At 40.6% G+C, this 18,823-nt stretch overlaps 1 protein-coding gene across 7 annotated transcripts in view; it reads right to left on the bottom strand.

Annotated features, from left to right (window-relative positions):
• chl1b (cell adhesion molecule L1-like b) overlaps window positions 1-18,823 on the bottom strand; it is a 63,813-nt gene that overhangs the window by 19,881 nt on the left and 25,109 nt on the right. For 4 of the 7 annotated variants that reach the window (XM_019267290.2, XM_019267295.2, XM_019267292.2 and 1 more), the window contains exons 2-12: window positions 9,332-9,521; window positions 8,124-8,141; window positions 7,011-7,119; window positions 6,606-6,796; window positions 5,869-5,991; window positions 4,804-4,974; window positions 4,492-4,518; window positions 4,200-4,311; window positions 3,893-4,074; window positions 2,572-2,703; window positions 985-1,125 (exon numbers count right to left, since the gene is read on the bottom strand). In XM_019267290.2, the coding sequence (XP_019122835.1) occupies window positions 985-1,125; window positions 2,572-2,703; window positions 3,893-4,074; window positions 4,200-4,311; window positions 4,492-4,518; window positions 4,804-4,974; window positions 5,869-5,991; window positions 6,606-6,796; window positions 7,011-7,119; window positions 8,124-8,141; window positions 9,332-9,431 (1,306 nt within the window). In that variant the 5' untranslated portion in view covers window positions 9,432-9,521. Of the gene's footprint in view, window positions 1-984; window positions 1,126-2,571; window positions 2,704-3,892; window positions 4,075-4,199; window positions 4,312-4,491; window positions 4,519-4,803; window positions 4,975-5,868; window positions 5,992-6,605; window positions 6,797-7,010; window positions 7,120-8,123; window positions 8,142-9,331; window positions 9,522-18,260; window positions 18,595-18,823 lie in introns of those variants that run through there. The other 3 variants (XM_019267291.2, XM_019267294.2, XM_019267293.2) reach the window with 3 other exon arrangements.

Below are 18,823 nucleotides of genomic sequence, written 5' to 3'. Positions count from 1 at the left end.
GTACCTTGGAGATTTCTTGCGATTTTTGTATCAGTTTAACCTCATTTGAAAAGCAGAGGATGTGAGGAGGAGTGTTCCACCGCAGCTAACCTTATGTGTCGCCCTTGCCGAGTGTACTTTTAGCAATAACAACAACGCTGAACTTGATCAGGTTTGCAGTGATAAAAACAGATCAAACAGGAAGGAATGAGGCAGATAATTGGGGCTTTAATGAGGCGACATCACTGTTACCTTTCGCTGTGTGTGTGTTTGTGTGTGTGTGTGTGTGTGTGTGTGTGTTAATTGTCGTTTCCTTTTGTGTCAAGAAATGATTCAGCTGTCAGGTTGTCAGAAATGCGTCAATGTGAAAATGAAATCAAAGGCGAAAACAATGGAATAATGAGTTAGCCGTGCACAAGAACCTTATCAGTTGTAGCCAAAGCCTCCCATTAAAATGGTCTGTCTCTCCTAATTGTTTACAAAGGCAGCAGCTGGGGCTTCGCATTCAGAGACTGTCCGGCTTTATTAACTCCTGTGTCACCGAGAACAAACTCTCTCATGTTTGTGTATAGAGACGGAAAGCAACATTTTGTCTTTCTGATTTATTTATCTGCACTTGTAAAGCAGCACATGTTTGTCTTATGGCCCTGAAATCAGTATGGAATTGAGAGAGGGGTGGAGGCGTGTTAGCATATAAATGATGGAAAATTGGGCTTGTTGCACCACAAGGGAGAACTTCCAGCCTGAATGAAGGAGTACAGCTTGTAGACAGGCCCTCCTTCCCCACGCTGCTCGCTGCTTTATGGTCATATGCCATCATCAGCACCAGCTCTATGGCTTGACACGTCAGTCAGCGGTCTCACTGCATGACTCACTGCAAAGCCTGACACTCACTCACAAACTCAGTGAAACAAACACTTCTTATAACTGGTATTTGCATGGTGTTTTCAGTGTGCTAGTGATGTACAGTGATGAAAATGGCGAGCTAAAAGCTGTTGTACTTACTCATGATCATGATGTTTGCGTTGGACAGAAGCGTCCCGTGTCTGTTGGAGGCCTGGCACTGATAGACTGCACTGTCCGATGCTTTGGCGTTGTGTAAAACTATAGTGTCATCTAACACCTTCCTGTTGGATGCAGGGGACTCTGTAATACAGAAAACACAAATGTTTAAGATTACTATTCATGCTGCAGCAGTGTGTGTAGAGGAAAACTGGACTCAAGATCGTTTTGTATATTTCAACAGTTCTGTCATCCTCAGATTATCATTCAACCTTAAACTGCAGGTCAGATGTGACTCTCGTCGCTGACTTTTCTCCATCAACCTGGCCCCCTCTCTGCCCTGTACTGACTTTTTACCCTCCTGACACGCACATATGGTGGAATTATCATCCTGACTCAGGTGGGACTGCAAAGTTTCAGGCTACAAAACCCCCTGGTCTTTTGAACCTTTCCAACTTTGAGGTTTTAAACTTTCCCCTGAGACATTCTGTCTCGCATAAAACACCCACGAGAAAAGCAGCTGTAGGGGTTGTTACCATATTACAGTTAACTTAGTTCCTTGTGTTGAATGATGTTTTCACACAAATCTGAACTGAAACTTTTTAATCTTGCTGTTGAATAGTCAACATCATGTTTAGAAGAGAACTCCACATATTTAGCATCACACTGCTGTTAAACAATGGATACACAGATATCAGATATATGTCATGGTCTGGCTGTACCGTTCCCTTCACACACACGTGTGTGTTTGTGTCCCTGGCCACCTAATCATCCTCCCCCTGCCGCAACCCACATCTCATCCACCACTCATGACTTTGCAGTATATCTTCCTCGGCTCCTCACATCAGTGTCAGATTGTATAGTCACTTATGTGGGACTCACACTATAGCCAACATTTTAATTCTTGCCTGACTCTGCTCTCCTCTGCTTCAGGTTTATTACCCGCTGGTCTTTCCCTGTTTGCCTGTCAAGCTGCCTTCAGCTCAGTCTGCCTGCCCAGCTCCAACACTGTCTGGATTCACTCAGTCAACTTCAACCGCTCATTCTTGTGAATAAACTTGTGTTAACTATTTTTATCTTTAAGGTTGGAGTTCTGTTTTGGGGTCCAGGTCTTATAAAACAGCAAGAGTTATTCCATGCATTCCAAAAACTGATGCCTACACCACAATGCAGACACATTGTGGTCAGATACTCGGGTGTGTTATGCTGCTAACTAACATAACCTCAAGCTGCTATGCTCAAGCAGAGATGAGGAGCCGGCTACAGAGGTCTGTTAAGCTCACTGCTTTCCACACATCCAGATTTTTTTCAAACATAGTCTCCAGCTTTAAACTGATGCTGACTCAAGTGACCTCACTTGAGGCAATTTATCTGGCGCAACAAAAGACTTTTCACAAAAAAACTTTTTCACACATGTTGTTGTACTTCCCAATAGTTTTCCCAAAAGATTTAAATGCTTTGGTAATATGTTATGTAAATTACATAATGTAATATGTTGTATTTAAAGTTAAGCCAGACAACATTTAACCTTTGTGTTCACTCAGAATAGCTCTGTCAGGTGAAGTGAGGCTGTTGTGTTGTTGGACTCACCCCGCAGCGGCACGCCGTTCACTTTCCACGTTATAGTCGGCTCAGGACTCCCGCTGGCAGAGCACTTGATGGACACGTCTGAGCCAATCATGCTAAGCTGGCTCTCAGGCTCAGACACCCACTCTGGAGGTTCTGGGGAAACACAGACGGCATATTATCCAACTGATGAGTGTCATTATAAGAAAAACACTGAGCACTTAACAGTGGACGCAATTTCAGGAACACTAGTGCAGTATATGTTATTCAGTATGAGAGCCCTGCTGCCAGAGATGCTACATTTACAAGTCTACCCCCTGACAGACAGACAGACAGACAGACAGACAGACAGCTGCTTACTATCGGACCACAATCATCGTAGGGAAATATTCTGTATGAGTCTAAAATGTATTTTTAGTATTTTACAGTACATACAATGTACTCATATACTTTATCAGTGGTGGACAGTAAAGTACAATCCAGTTAAGTATAATCCTGAGCTTGTACTTAAGTATTTCCATTTCTGATATACTTTATACTCAAACTCATTAATATTTCAAAAGGAAATGTAGTGCTTTAAACTTCAGTACATTTCTTTGACATTCATCTGGTGTGTATACAAAACATTGGGTAAGCCTATAAATTAAATAAATAAATAAATGTATTTATAAATAAATACATTATTATTAAAAGATTAAACCAGTGGTTTTCAACCACTGGAGCTTGTGAGCTCTTACATAAAAACATTGTCTAGTCAGATTTCAGATATTTGTGTTGTCAGAGACAGAGAACCCTCCACACTCCCTCCCAGAGTTCTCAGGTGGTTTCTTTTAAATATCAGTTTAGGAGAAGAGAAAATAGTCTGCCTTACTAATCATCATATGACTCCTTAGATTTCTCTTGTGACACTTAAGGGGGGCTGCATGCTTAGGTTGGAAACCAACAGAACAAGTACCCAACAGTATATACTGTAAAATACTTTGACCAGCTACACAAGTAAAATGCACATTGAAGTATTAACAACCTGATGTTGTCCTAAATAATAATAATGATGTTTTTTTTTCCTTTTATGTAGAATGAGTATTTTTAAGTACATTTAGTTGATAATACTTCTGTACTTGTATTGAAGTATTTTTACATCTTTGTTTTTGTAGAAAAGGATCTGAGCACTTCTTCCATCACCCAACTTAATCTCCTCTCCTTTTATATTCTCTTTTTAAATGACCATTAAAAACAGTTTGTTCATTATAATAATCTAATTCTGCACTGTTTTACAAAGAAGTGAAGTATCTGTTATTCAAATGATTTCAGTCACAGTCAGATGTGACAACACCTCTGTAGTTACCTTCTACTGTCACTGTGAAGTAGTGGACTGCTTCCCCGAGTGTGTTCTTCGCCTTGCACATGTACTTCCCGCTGTCTTCCTGCTCAACTCTCGGCACAATCAGCAACTTGCCATGATTCTCCAGTTTTGCTTTAATGGGGAGTCGATGACCAATCTTCACCCACTCAACCTGTGGAGTTGGACTAACAGAATGGAGGCAAAGAGTTAGATATCGCCTGAACATGAAATGGAAATTATGCAACATTTTTTAAAAAGATTTTATTTGTTTTTGGACAGAATATAAATAAAACATAAAAACTTTACTTACAATCCCTCAGCAATACACTCTAATTTCAAGTCCTCTCCTTTGACCAGCTGTGTCTCTGATTTGACACCAGAGGGCGTCAGAAGAGAGGGTCTTCTCTCAAGGATTGCATTAGCTGAGAAAAGTGCAGCAGAGATTAGACATTATAATAAAAATCATGCATGTAATGCAGTTTCCCATCAGCTACACTTCTATATTTAATTCATCTATATTAACACAGCTGCATTATGTACACAGATGTTTAGAAATTAATCAAAGCACAAGGATGTTTTACTCTTAAAACCTTCAAACTCACCAGTTTCAGGACTCATGTCACTTTTTTCTGAAATGGAGGTGGATGAGACAAAAAACAAATAAGCAAAAAAAAAAACAATGAACATGAGGACAGTATGGAAACATCACAGACATAACAATCAACAACCAAGATTTTAAAAAATCACCACGTAAAACCAAGGAGGTGCACAGAAAGAAGACAGCGTGACACTTGGATGGCTTTTGAAGTGTCGCTATGAATATGGACATCAGTGAACATGTTGGAGATCAAAGTTTGCATCACGCCCAATCGAGAGCGCTCGAGCGAAGGCGAAGAAGCCCGAGTGACACCTACTTGTCTTGACAATGACAGACATGGCAGTCTTCTGAACGATGGTTCGTATTCTCGGGAATGCAGCGAAGCAGCAGTAATCTCTCCTGCTGTCCTTCTCCACCGCGTGAGAGAAGTAAAGGTCTCCGTTCAAGCCCATGGACACCCTCTCATCCTGCTCGATGTGCTGAAGATCTAAGCACAGAAAGAGGAGGGTAGTGCTTATTCTGTCATGACCTCTGTTTTCACATTACATTTACATTCCCTCAAGTACAATTTTGAGGTTCTTATACTTCTGAAGTATTCCATTTTTAGAAGCTATAGCCCCATGTTACTTTTCAAAATAAAATTTTATATTGACATAAACCACATGACTTGTGACTGTTTATAAAAAGTGTCTAATTTGGGCCTCTTACTCTTCTCAGTAGGGCCTCTTATCTAACTTTAAACACATGATTACATTCAGAGGCATAAGGGGGTCAAATTATCAAATGTTTCTGAAAAAGTAAAGATTAGAGGTTCACACAAACTCATTTTTGTAGCAGAATTTTGCCTTTTCTCCTTTTCATTAATGATCACTGATCCCTCAAATTTATCTTGTGACCATTTAGGGGCAGTCACATGTTTGGAACTACCTATATGTACAAATCTCAACCAGCTGAAACTGTAAAATCCTGGTCAGGCATTGATGCATCAGTATGAATTTAATAGGGTTAGGTAATAGGGTATACAATAATACATCATAGAGGACATTTATATGCAGAAAGTGCACTTTGATGCTTTAAGAACATTTTACTGAAAATAAATCTGTGCTTTTCAAACACATGACCTCGACTTGTATTTGTTGGATATGTTGTATGATATGAGGAAATGCACATTTCTACAGAATTCATCTCTATTTTGTATCCATGGGAACCTTATAGATCAGTGAAGTTTGATGGGTTAATCAGTTCAGGAGGTGAAGAGAATATTTCTGCTGTATAATTATATCAAAACACAATATATCATGGGTGAGAATCAAAAGTTGCATCATTAAATATTTTGAATTTACACCATATTAACTAATAATAAATAAGAGTTATCGCTTACTGATGGTCATCCAGTAGATCTGCAGGGGAGGTATTCCTTTAGGTGGGTCACATTTTAAAGTAAAAGGCTGGCCTTCCTCCACCACGACAGGATCGAGTGTCTCTTTAGGAAACTTTGGAACATCTAGAAAAAAGACAGAACATGCAGTGAGTGATGGGAATAACTAAACACACTGTGCAGTTCTCTTCTTCTCCAGAAGATGGCAGTGATATCATTCATGAATTTAACAGGAGGCGTAGCATTTCTGAGGTCTGTATCATTCACTAGATTGAATTCTATGGGGGTGTTTTTTTTTTTTTTTTCCAGTTCTTGGCCTGCAGAAACAAAACAGACATCACTACTACTATTGTGTGTGGCTTGTCACCACCGCTGAGTGCTTGAAGCCCAGCCAAATTCAGTCAAAGTCGCCCTTGGAGTGGATTTTCTTTGAGGATTTATGGACTGTGTTTTGGGAACAAAATGAAAAATGTAGCAAAGGAAATGATGAAGAGGCTGGATCACATTCTGTGCTTTCTCCAATACGGAGCTATAGATGGGATGCTGAGAGGGGTGGGGCGCTCGGGAGCCTCAATGACTTTCTGCCACGTCCAATACAATGAAAAGCTCACAATGGAGAGGTGCAGTCATTACACAGCACTGCTGGCCCTGAATCACTCTGAAAGACTGTAACAGAGCACCCCCTGCACACACACACACAGACACACACACACACACACTTGCAGATGTATGTTACTCACGGGGCACAATGAACTCAATCTCCTGCGATATGGCGGTCCCCAGTTTGTTTGAGGCGTAACAGCGATAGCTTCCCTGGTACTCTGTAAGGTTCCCATTATTGGGTATCACAAAGGTCCCAGAATTCTCCTCTTTCATCAGCCGGGGGTCTTGTGAGGGGTCGAATTCCTGGCCATTCTTCGTCCATCTGAATCTACATAAAGAAAGGCGGTATTGAAAAGTCCTTCAGATACTGCAGCATACTCATTTTTCAAAGTTCCAGTCCAGAGCGCCCAAAGACAACATGAAGATGACAAACTGTTGCTGTTGTTGTTGTTGTTGTTTGTTATCAGCGTCTGTCTGGCAACTAACAAGCTCTCCATCCCCTCCTCCTCGTCATGTGTAGTGATGCAAGGCTCAGTACTCACTCTGGCTCGGGATTCCCTTTGGCTTCGCACGTCATGGGGTAGCTCTCGTCAAAAGGGAAGGCGATGAGAGAGCTGGGCGACTGAGCCGTGATGGTGGGCAGCTGCTCAACTGGGCAACAAACAAAACAAGCATGGAAGTGTGAGAACCACAACGCGGGCCTCAGTGCAGAGCTCTATTCACAACTATGTCACATTAAATATGATACTACGGCAGTGGCTCCCAACCTTTGTAGCTTCAAACAAACCAACATCTACCTATGACCCCTCATTGTCGGTCACGTGGCCTGTGATGTACATTAAATTTAATTTTTACATGACAGATGTTCAATTTAAAGGATTTTAAAGGACCAGCGTGTAGGATTTAGTGGCATCTAGTTGTAAATGAATGAACTGAATACCCCTTGCCTCACCTGCCTCTTTGCAGGCGTGAGGGAAAAGGCTACTGTAGAAACAGGGCATACTCCATAGAAGAGAACTTGTTTCTTATTTTCAGGTTATAAATAAATGAAAACCATTCCATTTCTGCCAATAGATCCTCCTAAATGTTACTATTGGACCTTTGAGAAGGCTGAAGTAGTAGAAGTGTACAATATTTCAAAAGAAAAAGCACAAATGAGTAAAATCTGAAACAAAATAAAGCAATTCTGTCTGTCAGCCTACTTATATTCATCTTGGGACACTTTGGGGGGCTTTGACCCAAAGGTTGGGAACCACTGTATAACGATGTTAATGACTGCTTGTCAGAGTTCTATCCCAAAATACTATTCTAATCATTTTTAGACGTTTTAGTCGTTTTGCTGGACTGGTCTTATTTTGGCATAAAACTCTCTTTCATTTGGTCCTGTATGATCTTATGATGACAGAGTTGTGACATATGCTGAGCATGGGAAAAAATCCATAATGACAGTACAGTTACAGTTATGTGTAGAGGAGGATGAGGACATGAAGCTAGAGTGGCAGTATTACAGAGTCATGACTGATGACACGAGACACAGATCCAATACATATGGCTGTGAGTAAAGCTGCTGCTCTGCTCAACGCGATCCAGGAGATTAACGTGGAAGAGCCGAGGATGTCACTAATACCAGCTACAGTATGGCAGAGTGAACTTACTGTTTACATGGCCTAAAACTACACAATCCATGGCAGCCCGGGTTGGGAGGGGAATAAACAAAACAAAAAACAGTCAGTTAATCCCTTCATGTCACAGGCATTCTCTATATAAACTCTGTTAAACACACACGAGTAATGCAAAACACAAGACTGAATTAAGAAGTGACATCTGTGAGCTTAAAATTGCTTTTTGCCTCTTCAGAAAACCTGTTTGAACTGTTCTTCATCGAGCCCTTAAGAGAAATTTCTGAATAATTTAGAGAAGAAGGTTTGATATGCGTTTCCAAGGAAACTGGGAGTCATGCAGATGCAACACAAAAGAAACAAGAAACCTGATTCAAACCAGATAATAGCTGTAAATATATTCCATTCACAGAATGCTTGGTGACTGCAACAGTTCTCTGTGGTGTGGTTTAGTCTCCTCAAAATGATTCAAAAGTGCTTGTCTGATGAAAGTTGAACCAAGGACAACTTCAGTGATATGCATAAACAATAATCAAGACTCCTCATACATCATCTTTCCTCGTCTATACACTTTGTTCTATCTTTTTTGACTGACTTGGAATGTTTTTATTGTGTTTACGTACAGTAAATGTTATGATGACACTGTAAAACATCAAACAGAAGTGTTACTCATTTTCACATGAATTGATGTACATAGTATGTATTGTTGAGTGTTCACAAAACTTATCAAAATGTATTATCAACATAATATCAGAATTCCCAGCATGCATTGTTTGAGAAACCCTTTCTTTGGTAGTTCAAATGAAACACATGAAGGTGTGTGCATTTTACTGCATGTTTTAGGTTAATAGGACAGTTTTCTTCAGTGGTCAGTGAATTTAATTCAACTAGTTTCACATTTTTACAGCAAATAATTTACATTTTATTCTTTTAACTCATATTTTGAAGGCAGTCAGGGAACTTATATTTTCAAAGTTTTCGGTGTACAAAGACTAAAAGGGCCAAGCCACTCAAATTCCAAATACATTATTTGTTGTATTCATGCAGATTTGTGAAGTGGTCCTAACACCACTGCAAATGTGTACATTATAAAGTTAACAGCAAAGTTGTCTTTCCAGGAAACAATGTCCCCGATGTTGTTGTTTTTCATTTCTTTGATGGAAATAGTCACAATGAAAATTGCTGACAGGGCGTTACAGTAATTGAGAAAACAATAGCAGCCACCGAAACAAATCAGCACTCACCCTCCAGTGGGATGTCGATGGCTGCAGTCGTATGAAAGGCACAAATATAGGTGATGGCGCCCAGCACGGCGACCAATCCCAAGCTCCTCTGCAACCTCATGGTTTTCACTGTAATTCTCGGACGTCCTCGGAAAACTGTCTCTTCCCGCGTCCTCAGTTAATTTCTCTGGCGCTCTTGGAGATGCTGTACCTGTGAAAGTGGCACAGACAGAGAAGGCCCCGTGATTCCACCCACGCCTTGGCAGACGGAAAGGCAAACCCAAAACACAACAAATCCCTCGTGACTGGGAGCCCAACTGCTCTCTGCTCAGTCAGGCATAACCGTGGCACATCAACAGGAACTGTGCTGTGCGCTGGTTCACATTTTGCTGCGACAAAGAAATATTCACATTAAAGCCGCCTATCACCCCCTTTACCCCTGGGACTCAAACTGTTTTGTAGTTTGGTGCGTGTGAAGCAGAGAGTGTATTTTTCATGGAACAATGGAAAATAAATAAATAAACAAATAAAGGAGTCTGTGGATTTATTAATGCATGGCAGATGTTCAGCATCACTGGAAGAAAAAAGGCATTTACTCCCAAACTAAGCCAAGATTTAAATCAAAATTACCATCAAAGTTAAGGTACTATTCAGACGATTTAATCACGGTGCTGTTTGGATCTGTGCCTGCATGTTTCTGATAACGAGGACTCAAAGAGATTAACAATGCAGCTACACATTTATCTATTATTGCAGCAAACAGTGCTGCCTGAGGGGTGTTAAGGCATAAATAACATACATAGTTAACAGTCAGAGAGAGTAAGCTGTCTGCACTCACACTCTGACATGCTGCAGACTTCAGAGCACTGGATCATTTTCCAGCTAACAGACCAGAGTCTGGACCATAATGAGCACACGATCGGTCCAGAGTGCAGAAGGGAGGAGGCCTAAAAAAGAGTAATGTACTCTATGTGAATCTTAGTGTCTGCAGCAGGGCTCTGCACTGTACACCCTCTGTGGTGTCAGTTCATTAGTCTTCCTCGTGTTGGCTGTGACCCAGCTCAGCAGGTCACGGCGGAGTAATTAGCTGAACAGCGAACACACCACAGAATAGTAGCAAATTATTAGCTATTATATAAAATATTAGCAAATATATATATATATATACATCGAGGCCCATGTTTAACTACGTCAAGCACTCAAATTGCTAGTGTGCACATGAGATACAATTCATTGCCATGTTTCATGCTTTATTGCAGTCATTCATGTGAAAGTGATCTGACAAGTGTTACCTGCAGCTAAACACAGGACACACCATAACCTTGAGTACCCTGCCTCCAGTAATTACTGTTTTCACCGTTAGCTGGGATTATGATAGGGATCTCAATGTAAATGAGACGGCAAACATCTGAAAATGGTAAATGTACATACTTTTAGATCACAGGGCTAATTATGAGAGACAGTCACACTGTATGCGTTCATCCATACATTACATACTACATTTACCCTAACCCACTGTAGGACAAACCTATGAAATCAACTTGATCAGTTCTTCACCAAAAGGAACCTACGTTTGCATCTGCCCACCAATGAGGCACACATAAGAGTTTGCCGAAAAACTCAGATAATAGATTAAATCAACCTTCTGTCCCAAAAGCATATTAGGGCTACTTAAAAAACAAATATTAGGAGGATTTCAATATTCCTCCTAATATTTGTTTTTTAAGGTCCAAGGATATGTCCAAGGATAATGCATGAACGCAACTAACTTAGAATGTAACAGCGCCAACAATTTAGAGGATAGAGTTGTGTGTATCTTGTATACACAGTGGGTATACTTCTCCTATGGCTACTCTGGGGCTCTCTTAGCGAGGAGCATTGCACTGATAAAGTCAAGTAATTGTAATTGCATCCAATTGGTATCAAAGAAGGTGTGTGTGTTGATAAACGTAGTGATCAAGACATGAGCTGTACAGTGACTAGCACACGCTGAACCAGCTGTGCAACGTCTAAAAAAGAGCTCACTGTTCACACTGATGTTTGGATCCAACTCCTGCCCTTTTCTAATCTTCTCTCTGCCTTTACAAATTCAGTAGCAAACTCTGAGGTCAAACTCCTGTTCAAGACATGTAATTGAATAATTGACCAGGGAACAAAGGAGTCGATTTCATGCATTAGGTGCAGGTCTGTTTTCAGAAGAACATGAACTCTGAACTCGTCACCCATGCCTCATGTTAATGGTATTAACTCTGTCTGTGACTCAATGTTGGCCCCTGTGAAGCAACTCGTGACCCCTACCCCACCTACCTACAGCATCCCCAACAAGGCTCGAGACTCTTGAGTGTGCTATACACAATGCGCATCAGCCTCACTCAATCACAATGTAGGCCTATTGACTTTATATCCAACTGAAGATCTGTGTCTCGGAGCTATAAGTCATCCAGAAAACGCCTCAGGCTTTGCTTTGTTTCAGTGGTTCCCAGACATGGTGATTTATGTTGCTAAACACAGATTAAAATCCAAAGGTAAGGGCTCCGTGCTAATTGGCTAGTGTTTTGTTGGTAAGATTGGCCTGGTTCGAAGGGAATGAGGGGAGTTAGAATCCCCACAAGACAATGTGTTCACATTGTCCTATTGTGCTGGCCAAAATCCTTTACCAACCTAACACCACCTCTTAGATGGATTACACTTTGTTCACACTGTGCTTGATCATTTGCCTTCTGATTTAATTTGTTTTCCCCTCGTTAAACATTTATTGAGAACCAGCTTGGCCATCTGGTTGAGGGAGGTCTGCTCTTAGGGCTTAACTGCTGCGAGTTGTGATGTCTGCATTGAAGTCATAGGGTATGGTGTCTATACGCTGCACACGAGAGGGGCCCCTTTAGGCTTGCCTGATTTACAGACGCAGGCTGTTCTTAATCCCCGCCCCTCTCAGCAGCGATCACACCGGCCCGAGATTGATGAAGCTGGCAGGAGGTTAAAAGCTGCTCACTGTGGGAAGGCCAATATGAACCCTAACCTTACTTAGCCAAGGCTCAGAGGGGACAGAAGCTCTGCGGTGGAGGGGGCACCAAGAGGGAAATGAAGCGATGTGAGCCAAGTTGAAATCTGCTATCGTACTTTAAAGTACTCCTTCTGAGTGACAGATGTAGAGCACTTTCTGACAAACTTTCTCCTTGTCAACAGCAAATCACTTTACAAATGTAGACCAATTGGATGCAAAGAGATCGCAACCTAATTTTTCACATCATCATTAATGTCTTCACTACAATAAAAAGCTACCCACTTTTTAAACTTCTAACTTCCTCAGATTCTGACTGATCACCATCATTCTCTTCACATCAGTTATTCATCATGACATAAATAAAATCACTATTTATGTTGAGCTCCTAATCTTGTCTGTCTATGACAGTTGTGAAATATTTAAAGCTTGTATCTTGGCTCAGTTTTGTATCAGATGCCATCAAAAATCAGATATTTGTCGTTAAAACCTTTCTCTAATGAGGCACAGTCACATTCTGGTTTGTTGCGGCGGTGTTTCTCTCGTTCCAGGATGGGTCTAATTGCTGGTGTTTGGGGGTATCGGCGCTCGCTCTCTGCATCCTTTGCTGGATGCGTGCTTCAGGTGATAAATGTAGTTTGTGGTGTTTGCCATCTTTGGTTGGCACAGATTTCTGTCTTAGTTTCATTTCAGACTTTTGGAGACCTGTTCCATTTGTCTTTGTCTTTGAAGCGTATTTTTAACAGTTCTTTAGAGCTGTTTATTTCCTCAGAGGAAGTGCTCAACTATCCCATATTTTTCTGACTTTTGGTATCAAAACAAGAGCATGTGGCATTAAAAGCCATATAATTGGTTAGAAATAACTTTTTCCAGATATTCTGAACAGGAAGAAATCCCGATGGCGACCAGTCTTTTTATTGTTTTGATTAAATGGCTTTGTTGAATGCTTGATGGTGATTGGTCACTTTTGGCAATCTATGATGTTATTTCTGTATAGCAGACAGCTAATATGCATAATATGTATTTTTTATCACATACTCTGGAGCACTACAGCTAACACAATAAAATCAAGTCAATACAACCTTTTTTTAAATCAATATGTTGTATGCATCCATGTAAAAAGCAGGATAATGAACAGGGTTTAGGGTCCTGCATCATACTGTCAGGTTTATTTTTCGACAATGACTTGCCCATTGTACGTTATCGTTACATATCACCCAGCTCTACTTCACTTCAGTCCTCTTGCTAGTGTGTCAAGTCTTTCGGTTCTCAAACTACAGCATCTCTGATCACTGTGCAGCTTCCACTGACTTTGGCACACTTCTACAGTTCTACAAATACAGTTGGCAAGCTCTGTCTGTTTCTTGACTCTTAGTTCAGCCATCTGGTCCAGCATTAAATCTGAACTCTGACCCAGAAACACATTTACACATACAAATGGAAAAAAATAAATAAACTAATAAACAAAAGGAAAGAGGTACCACAACAACAAAAAAAGGAAAGAGGCACCACAACAACAAGTTGTTTCCTCCAGCATTCTCCACACTTGTGAATGTGTTGTTTAGTAACCGGGTGGGGTCCAAGCACAGCCATTCAGAGTTCACTACAGTAGGCTCTTTAGCTGGCACCATCTGCTTCTTTCTCACACAAAGACAACAGGCAGAGAAGTGTGGGCCTACTGTAGTTTAATGTGCAAGCTTGTAATAGGATTAAGCAGATTCTCGTCTTGTCAGGCTGGATTAAAATATTCTCTTCGCTAAAGACCTGAGACGGAAAGACAGCAGCTCCACACTCCCCTCTCACAGTCCTGATAATGCCTCCGCACTGATTCCCATTTGATCGCTCAAGAACAATTAAAACAACGGCCGAGCTGATTAAGGCTAAGCGCCAATTGACTGGCGTTGCTTCTGATGTGTGAAATGCAGTTTTTTCTGTCGTTATTTTGTCCTTTTGGTTCAATCAATTACTCATTTAGCTTCCAAATCTGTCTATAGCTCAGTGAAAAACAGCCTGTATAAGTAGTAGCGCTTTTTTTTTTTAATGCAGAAATGAATTTTCCTTTTTGTTCAGAGGTTTTGTTTTTCCTCCTCCCTCTTCAGAACTTGCAATAGCTTGTATTGTGACCTTTGGCAATGATTTGCACAATCAGTATTCTACGACAAGCTTAGCCATGCATTTCATCTATTATTAAAATATTAATAGCTTGAGAAAAAAAAAACAGAAACAAGACGCTAAATGAGATTAGGAAGTGGGAGCAATATTAGATAATATGCTTGTCTAATTGAGATTTAGCTCGATTTTCTAGCACTCCAGAAGGCATGACAGTTCAATTATTACACCATTAATATTTCAGTGGTTTGTAGCTTTAGCAGGATGAGGCAACTGGAGACTAGTGGTGGGCTGTGAAGTGACAGGAGGAGGATGGAGGATGGAGGAGGAGGCTCTCAGGTGTGGAGGAATGAAGCCCGGCTGGAGAAATATATAGAGCATCAGCACTGATGAACTGTGGGGTGTGTGACTCCCCTGTGTATGAACTAATGAAGAACGACCCTCGTGACCCTACGTGAACTCTCCTCACCAGGGAGATACACCACGTGTGACCTGCGGCGACCCCGCAGAGTCTTACGTAACCGCAAGCAGCACGACGGCGGGATGATCATGTCCACAGCTGGAATTGGACGTCCTCGAACAAGTGGATGCATGATGTAGTTCATTCGAAAAGAAAGAGAAAACAGACAACTCAAGAGCTTTTCAACCACTCGAGGGTTTCATCTTGTCAGTGATGTGCATTTTTCTAAAAGCGTCCCCTTTTTGTCAGAACAAAGAGCATGAAGGCTTTCCCCAGCCTCTAATTAGCGGCTCTTTTGTGCGTCTGAAAGCTGTTTATCTCTGCAAAATATGAAGTTGTGCTCAGAATATTCACAGAAAGGGGATGAAAAAAACCCCAGTGCATCTCTATTTTTGCCTCAGATAATGATTTTTAATTGTAGTCTGCTGCATAATTTATACGCTGAATTAAAACCACTTGAACCAATCATCAGAGCATGTCACAAGACATGATAAAAAAATCACGTATGTGGACATATGTGTTAAAAGTGCATAACAGATGCTGTCAGTGTCCTCACTTTGAACCTGTTAATATGTTTAAAGCATAAAGCATTTCATAAAGTGCTCTGCACCTGTGTATATCACAGCTTTTTCCTTTTTTTTTTTTTCATTTTCCCTCTGATCTGCTCTCTTTGAAGTCCCACAGGAGTGCCCCGTTACCCAGGACAATAATCACATTAGTGTGTGATCCTCGCTGAGTAGCCGGCAGAGAGATGAATTCACAAGTTGGACTGCGGGGACTGGAATATTATTTTGTGAGAACTAACACAGCGTGCTCCTCTCCACACTCATTCACTTCGTCTGACTGATGCTGGCAATTTCCCCAGACGAAACTGTGCCACAGCAAGACATGATCGATGGCTCTTATATCCCAAATCCTTACCTCCATCAGACCCCGAAGCAATTTATTTCTGCCAACAACCAAGAATTTCTGATGTCCCCACAGCACACACAGAGCAGCAGCAGAGCTGCACTTTTACAGAGATACCTCTGCTGCCTCATCCGGTTTTTGAAATCCCTCCAGGTGTTCAATATGCATACAGACAAAATCATAATTTCAGCTTGTGAAATAAGAGGTTCTTTGCCGGACGAATTTCCCAGTTTGAACTTTCCTGTTCCGCACCCGAGCCAAGTATCTGGACAGCGTTACTTAAGCTGTTTGACAAAGCTGTCGGATGTGTGCCGCAGTTCCTGTGGCTCTCCATCACCTCTCAGGGTCGGGCTGAGGTTGTGTTGAGACAAATTGAATGGAATGAGCTCCAGAACACTCGAGATGATAAAGATTTAAGATTATAAAACATGACAAGGTAGAAGACAGAATCTCACTATTTGCAATGAATGCTTATAGTCTGCAAGCATAACAACACCATCACAAGTCATTCCATCTACTACTGAGTTCCTAAAAATGTGCCATATATCTGTCCCAGCAAGTTAGTGTCAATGACTCAAAATGATAAAGCTGCATCAAATGCTACAAGGTTAAAAAGTGTGCACTCACTTAGCACTCAGTCAAAACAAATGCAGTCTAGTAGGGCTCAGCAGTAACATTAGCAACCATCTTGAGAAACCGGAAATTAATTCTTGGCCTTTGGTTGTCCAAAACAAATATTTTATCATGTCACATTTTCACATATAACAGCTTAATTAATCAGAATATGATGTGACTAAAAAATGGCAACCATTTTTCTAGTTTCAGTAACCAAAAGTTGAGGCATGGTTGCCAACCTGCAATAAACCCCACCAGTGATAATCTGGTTGTTTAAACAGGTGTTTCTATTGATTTGTCCACACCTTCTATCAGTGTGGTTAGGCTAAAAATAATAAAGTCATACAGTTAAATCAACCCAGACTGACTGTTATAAGCTTTATTTTGGAGGATGTAGTAAGTTGTATTTAACTAGCAACTGAGTGTACTCCACTCACTGAATAATGAGAAACAGGAAGGAGCATCATTCTTTCATTCTCTGTATTTTCATCTCTGAAGTCAAGATAATAAAACGTTGCTCATTTTGCGTCTGTTACATCACCGCCTGCATTTAACACAATTCCCTTCTGGCAACACGCCAATGAAAGCAAGATGCTTCCAGCAATATGTCTGACTAAAACAAATGAGCTCTGTGACACTGATGGAGACAGTGCAGAGCTTTAACACAATTCTCAACTTACTTATCTATCAATTAAGAACATGAACATTCATGTTTCACCTGGTAGTTGAGAAATTCACTTCAGTTATCTTGTAATAAAGTCTTCTAGGTGTTTTATATCACCATGCTAAAAGCATTCAGTCCATAATGAATGTTAAATAAAAGTAATTGGAGTGATGCTATCACTGTTACTGTTCAGGGTTTCATGTAAATTTGCTTTGCCGTGACGAAGAATGGACTTGAGTGAACGAGGAAACAGTCTGGATTTGTTCAGACAATGATCCTGACCCACTGCACTGTATGTTTAGTCCACTGTCCATTAGTTTGAGGCTTCCTGAATTTAAGATCTATCATCTATGAGGCCTGAATGTATGACAGAATTTTTCACAATCTCATTAAATTCATCTTACACAAAAAATATGAGCTCTGATCCAGAGTGTTTGTTCAGTCTATATACAGAATCATAAACTCACACTGACTTAAGGACACTATTATTTTAACATGCTTTATACACTCCATGAAATCTTATTGGTACATTTCCAAACATGCCTGCAAATACAACAGATGAAACTTTTAACTGGTCCCATATTTCCCATGAAACACTTGAATGTTAAATGTTGAGATGCTTATCAGACATCTTAGTAAATAAGACAGGAATGACTCATAAACATGTTCACTGTTATAAACTGTTGATCTTTCTGTGACAACTATTTGGATTTGCAGAGTACTTTGTTGAGTCATAGAGCTGAATTGGCTCTACAAATGACCATGATTGATGTGATCTGATAGAGACACCTGCTTATTCATCAAATTCATCAAAGACTTTTTCAGAGCCAGTTTGAGAATTTTTAGAGAATTTATATTTATTTTTATGTAAATTAAAAAAAAATCAAAAGAACTTTAATTTCTAACCATTTGTTCTAAAAAACAAAACAAAACTGGGATTTTTCCATTTTTTGCTGCATCGCTCACGTTTTACCTTAAAGTATGTTACATTATCAAAAAGTAAGAAAATATAATGTAACTGTGTCAATCCAACATCATCCACAATGTGAATCATAAGCCACACAAGTCTAAGAAAGGAAGTCTACTGAAGGTCTTCTGAAGTGTCTCCTGCACATGAAAAACCACAAACACGCTTAACCCAAATCTGCTGTCGCAGCTTAATACACATCCCTAGATACTACGGCATACTTACAAGATTTTACTTCATTCTCAGCTCTGGTCCCCATGAGAGGGTGTAACTATTCCCATCCAGGTAATAACATCCACAAGAAAAAGGAAATCAGAGAGTTACTTAAAATCAGATTTGCAGAAAATAAAAGGAGAGTGCTGAGTCCGTCCTGTGTTGTGTCATACAGGCTGGCGACAGAGAGGAACAGAGCCACTGTAATCACATGTTGCCAGAGCCTCTAGCTTGGCAAAGGCGCTCATTAAGCCACTGACAATCATTCCCACAAAGCCCGATCTAAAGGCTATTCACCGGGTGTGTACAAAAGAGAGTGGAGGAATGCAAGTCCCATCTTACCCCCCTCCTCCTCCTCCTCCTTTAGCGTCATGAAAGATGTTTGCTGCACCTGAAGGTTCAACCAAAAGTGTTTATTTGTAATGATCAGTTGTATTAAATCTGGACCACATAGTAGGGGGGAGCAGAGATCACCTGCTGTGTGAAAATCTGTTATATTTTGCTTTTGCTGCAATCTTCCTCTGTCAGCCAGTGACAATCGCCTTAATTGCTAATACTGCTGAAGACTGGGGCCC

Source organism: Larimichthys crocea, chromosome I (assembly GCF_000972845.2).
Source record: "Larimichthys crocea isolate SSNF chromosome I, L_crocea_2.0, whole genome shotgun sequence".
In the NCBI taxonomy this organism is placed as follows: domain Eukaryota; kingdom Metazoa; phylum Chordata; class Actinopteri; family Sciaenidae; genus Larimichthys; species Larimichthys crocea.
This window is presented reverse-complemented; position numbering and strand designations above follow the sequence as displayed.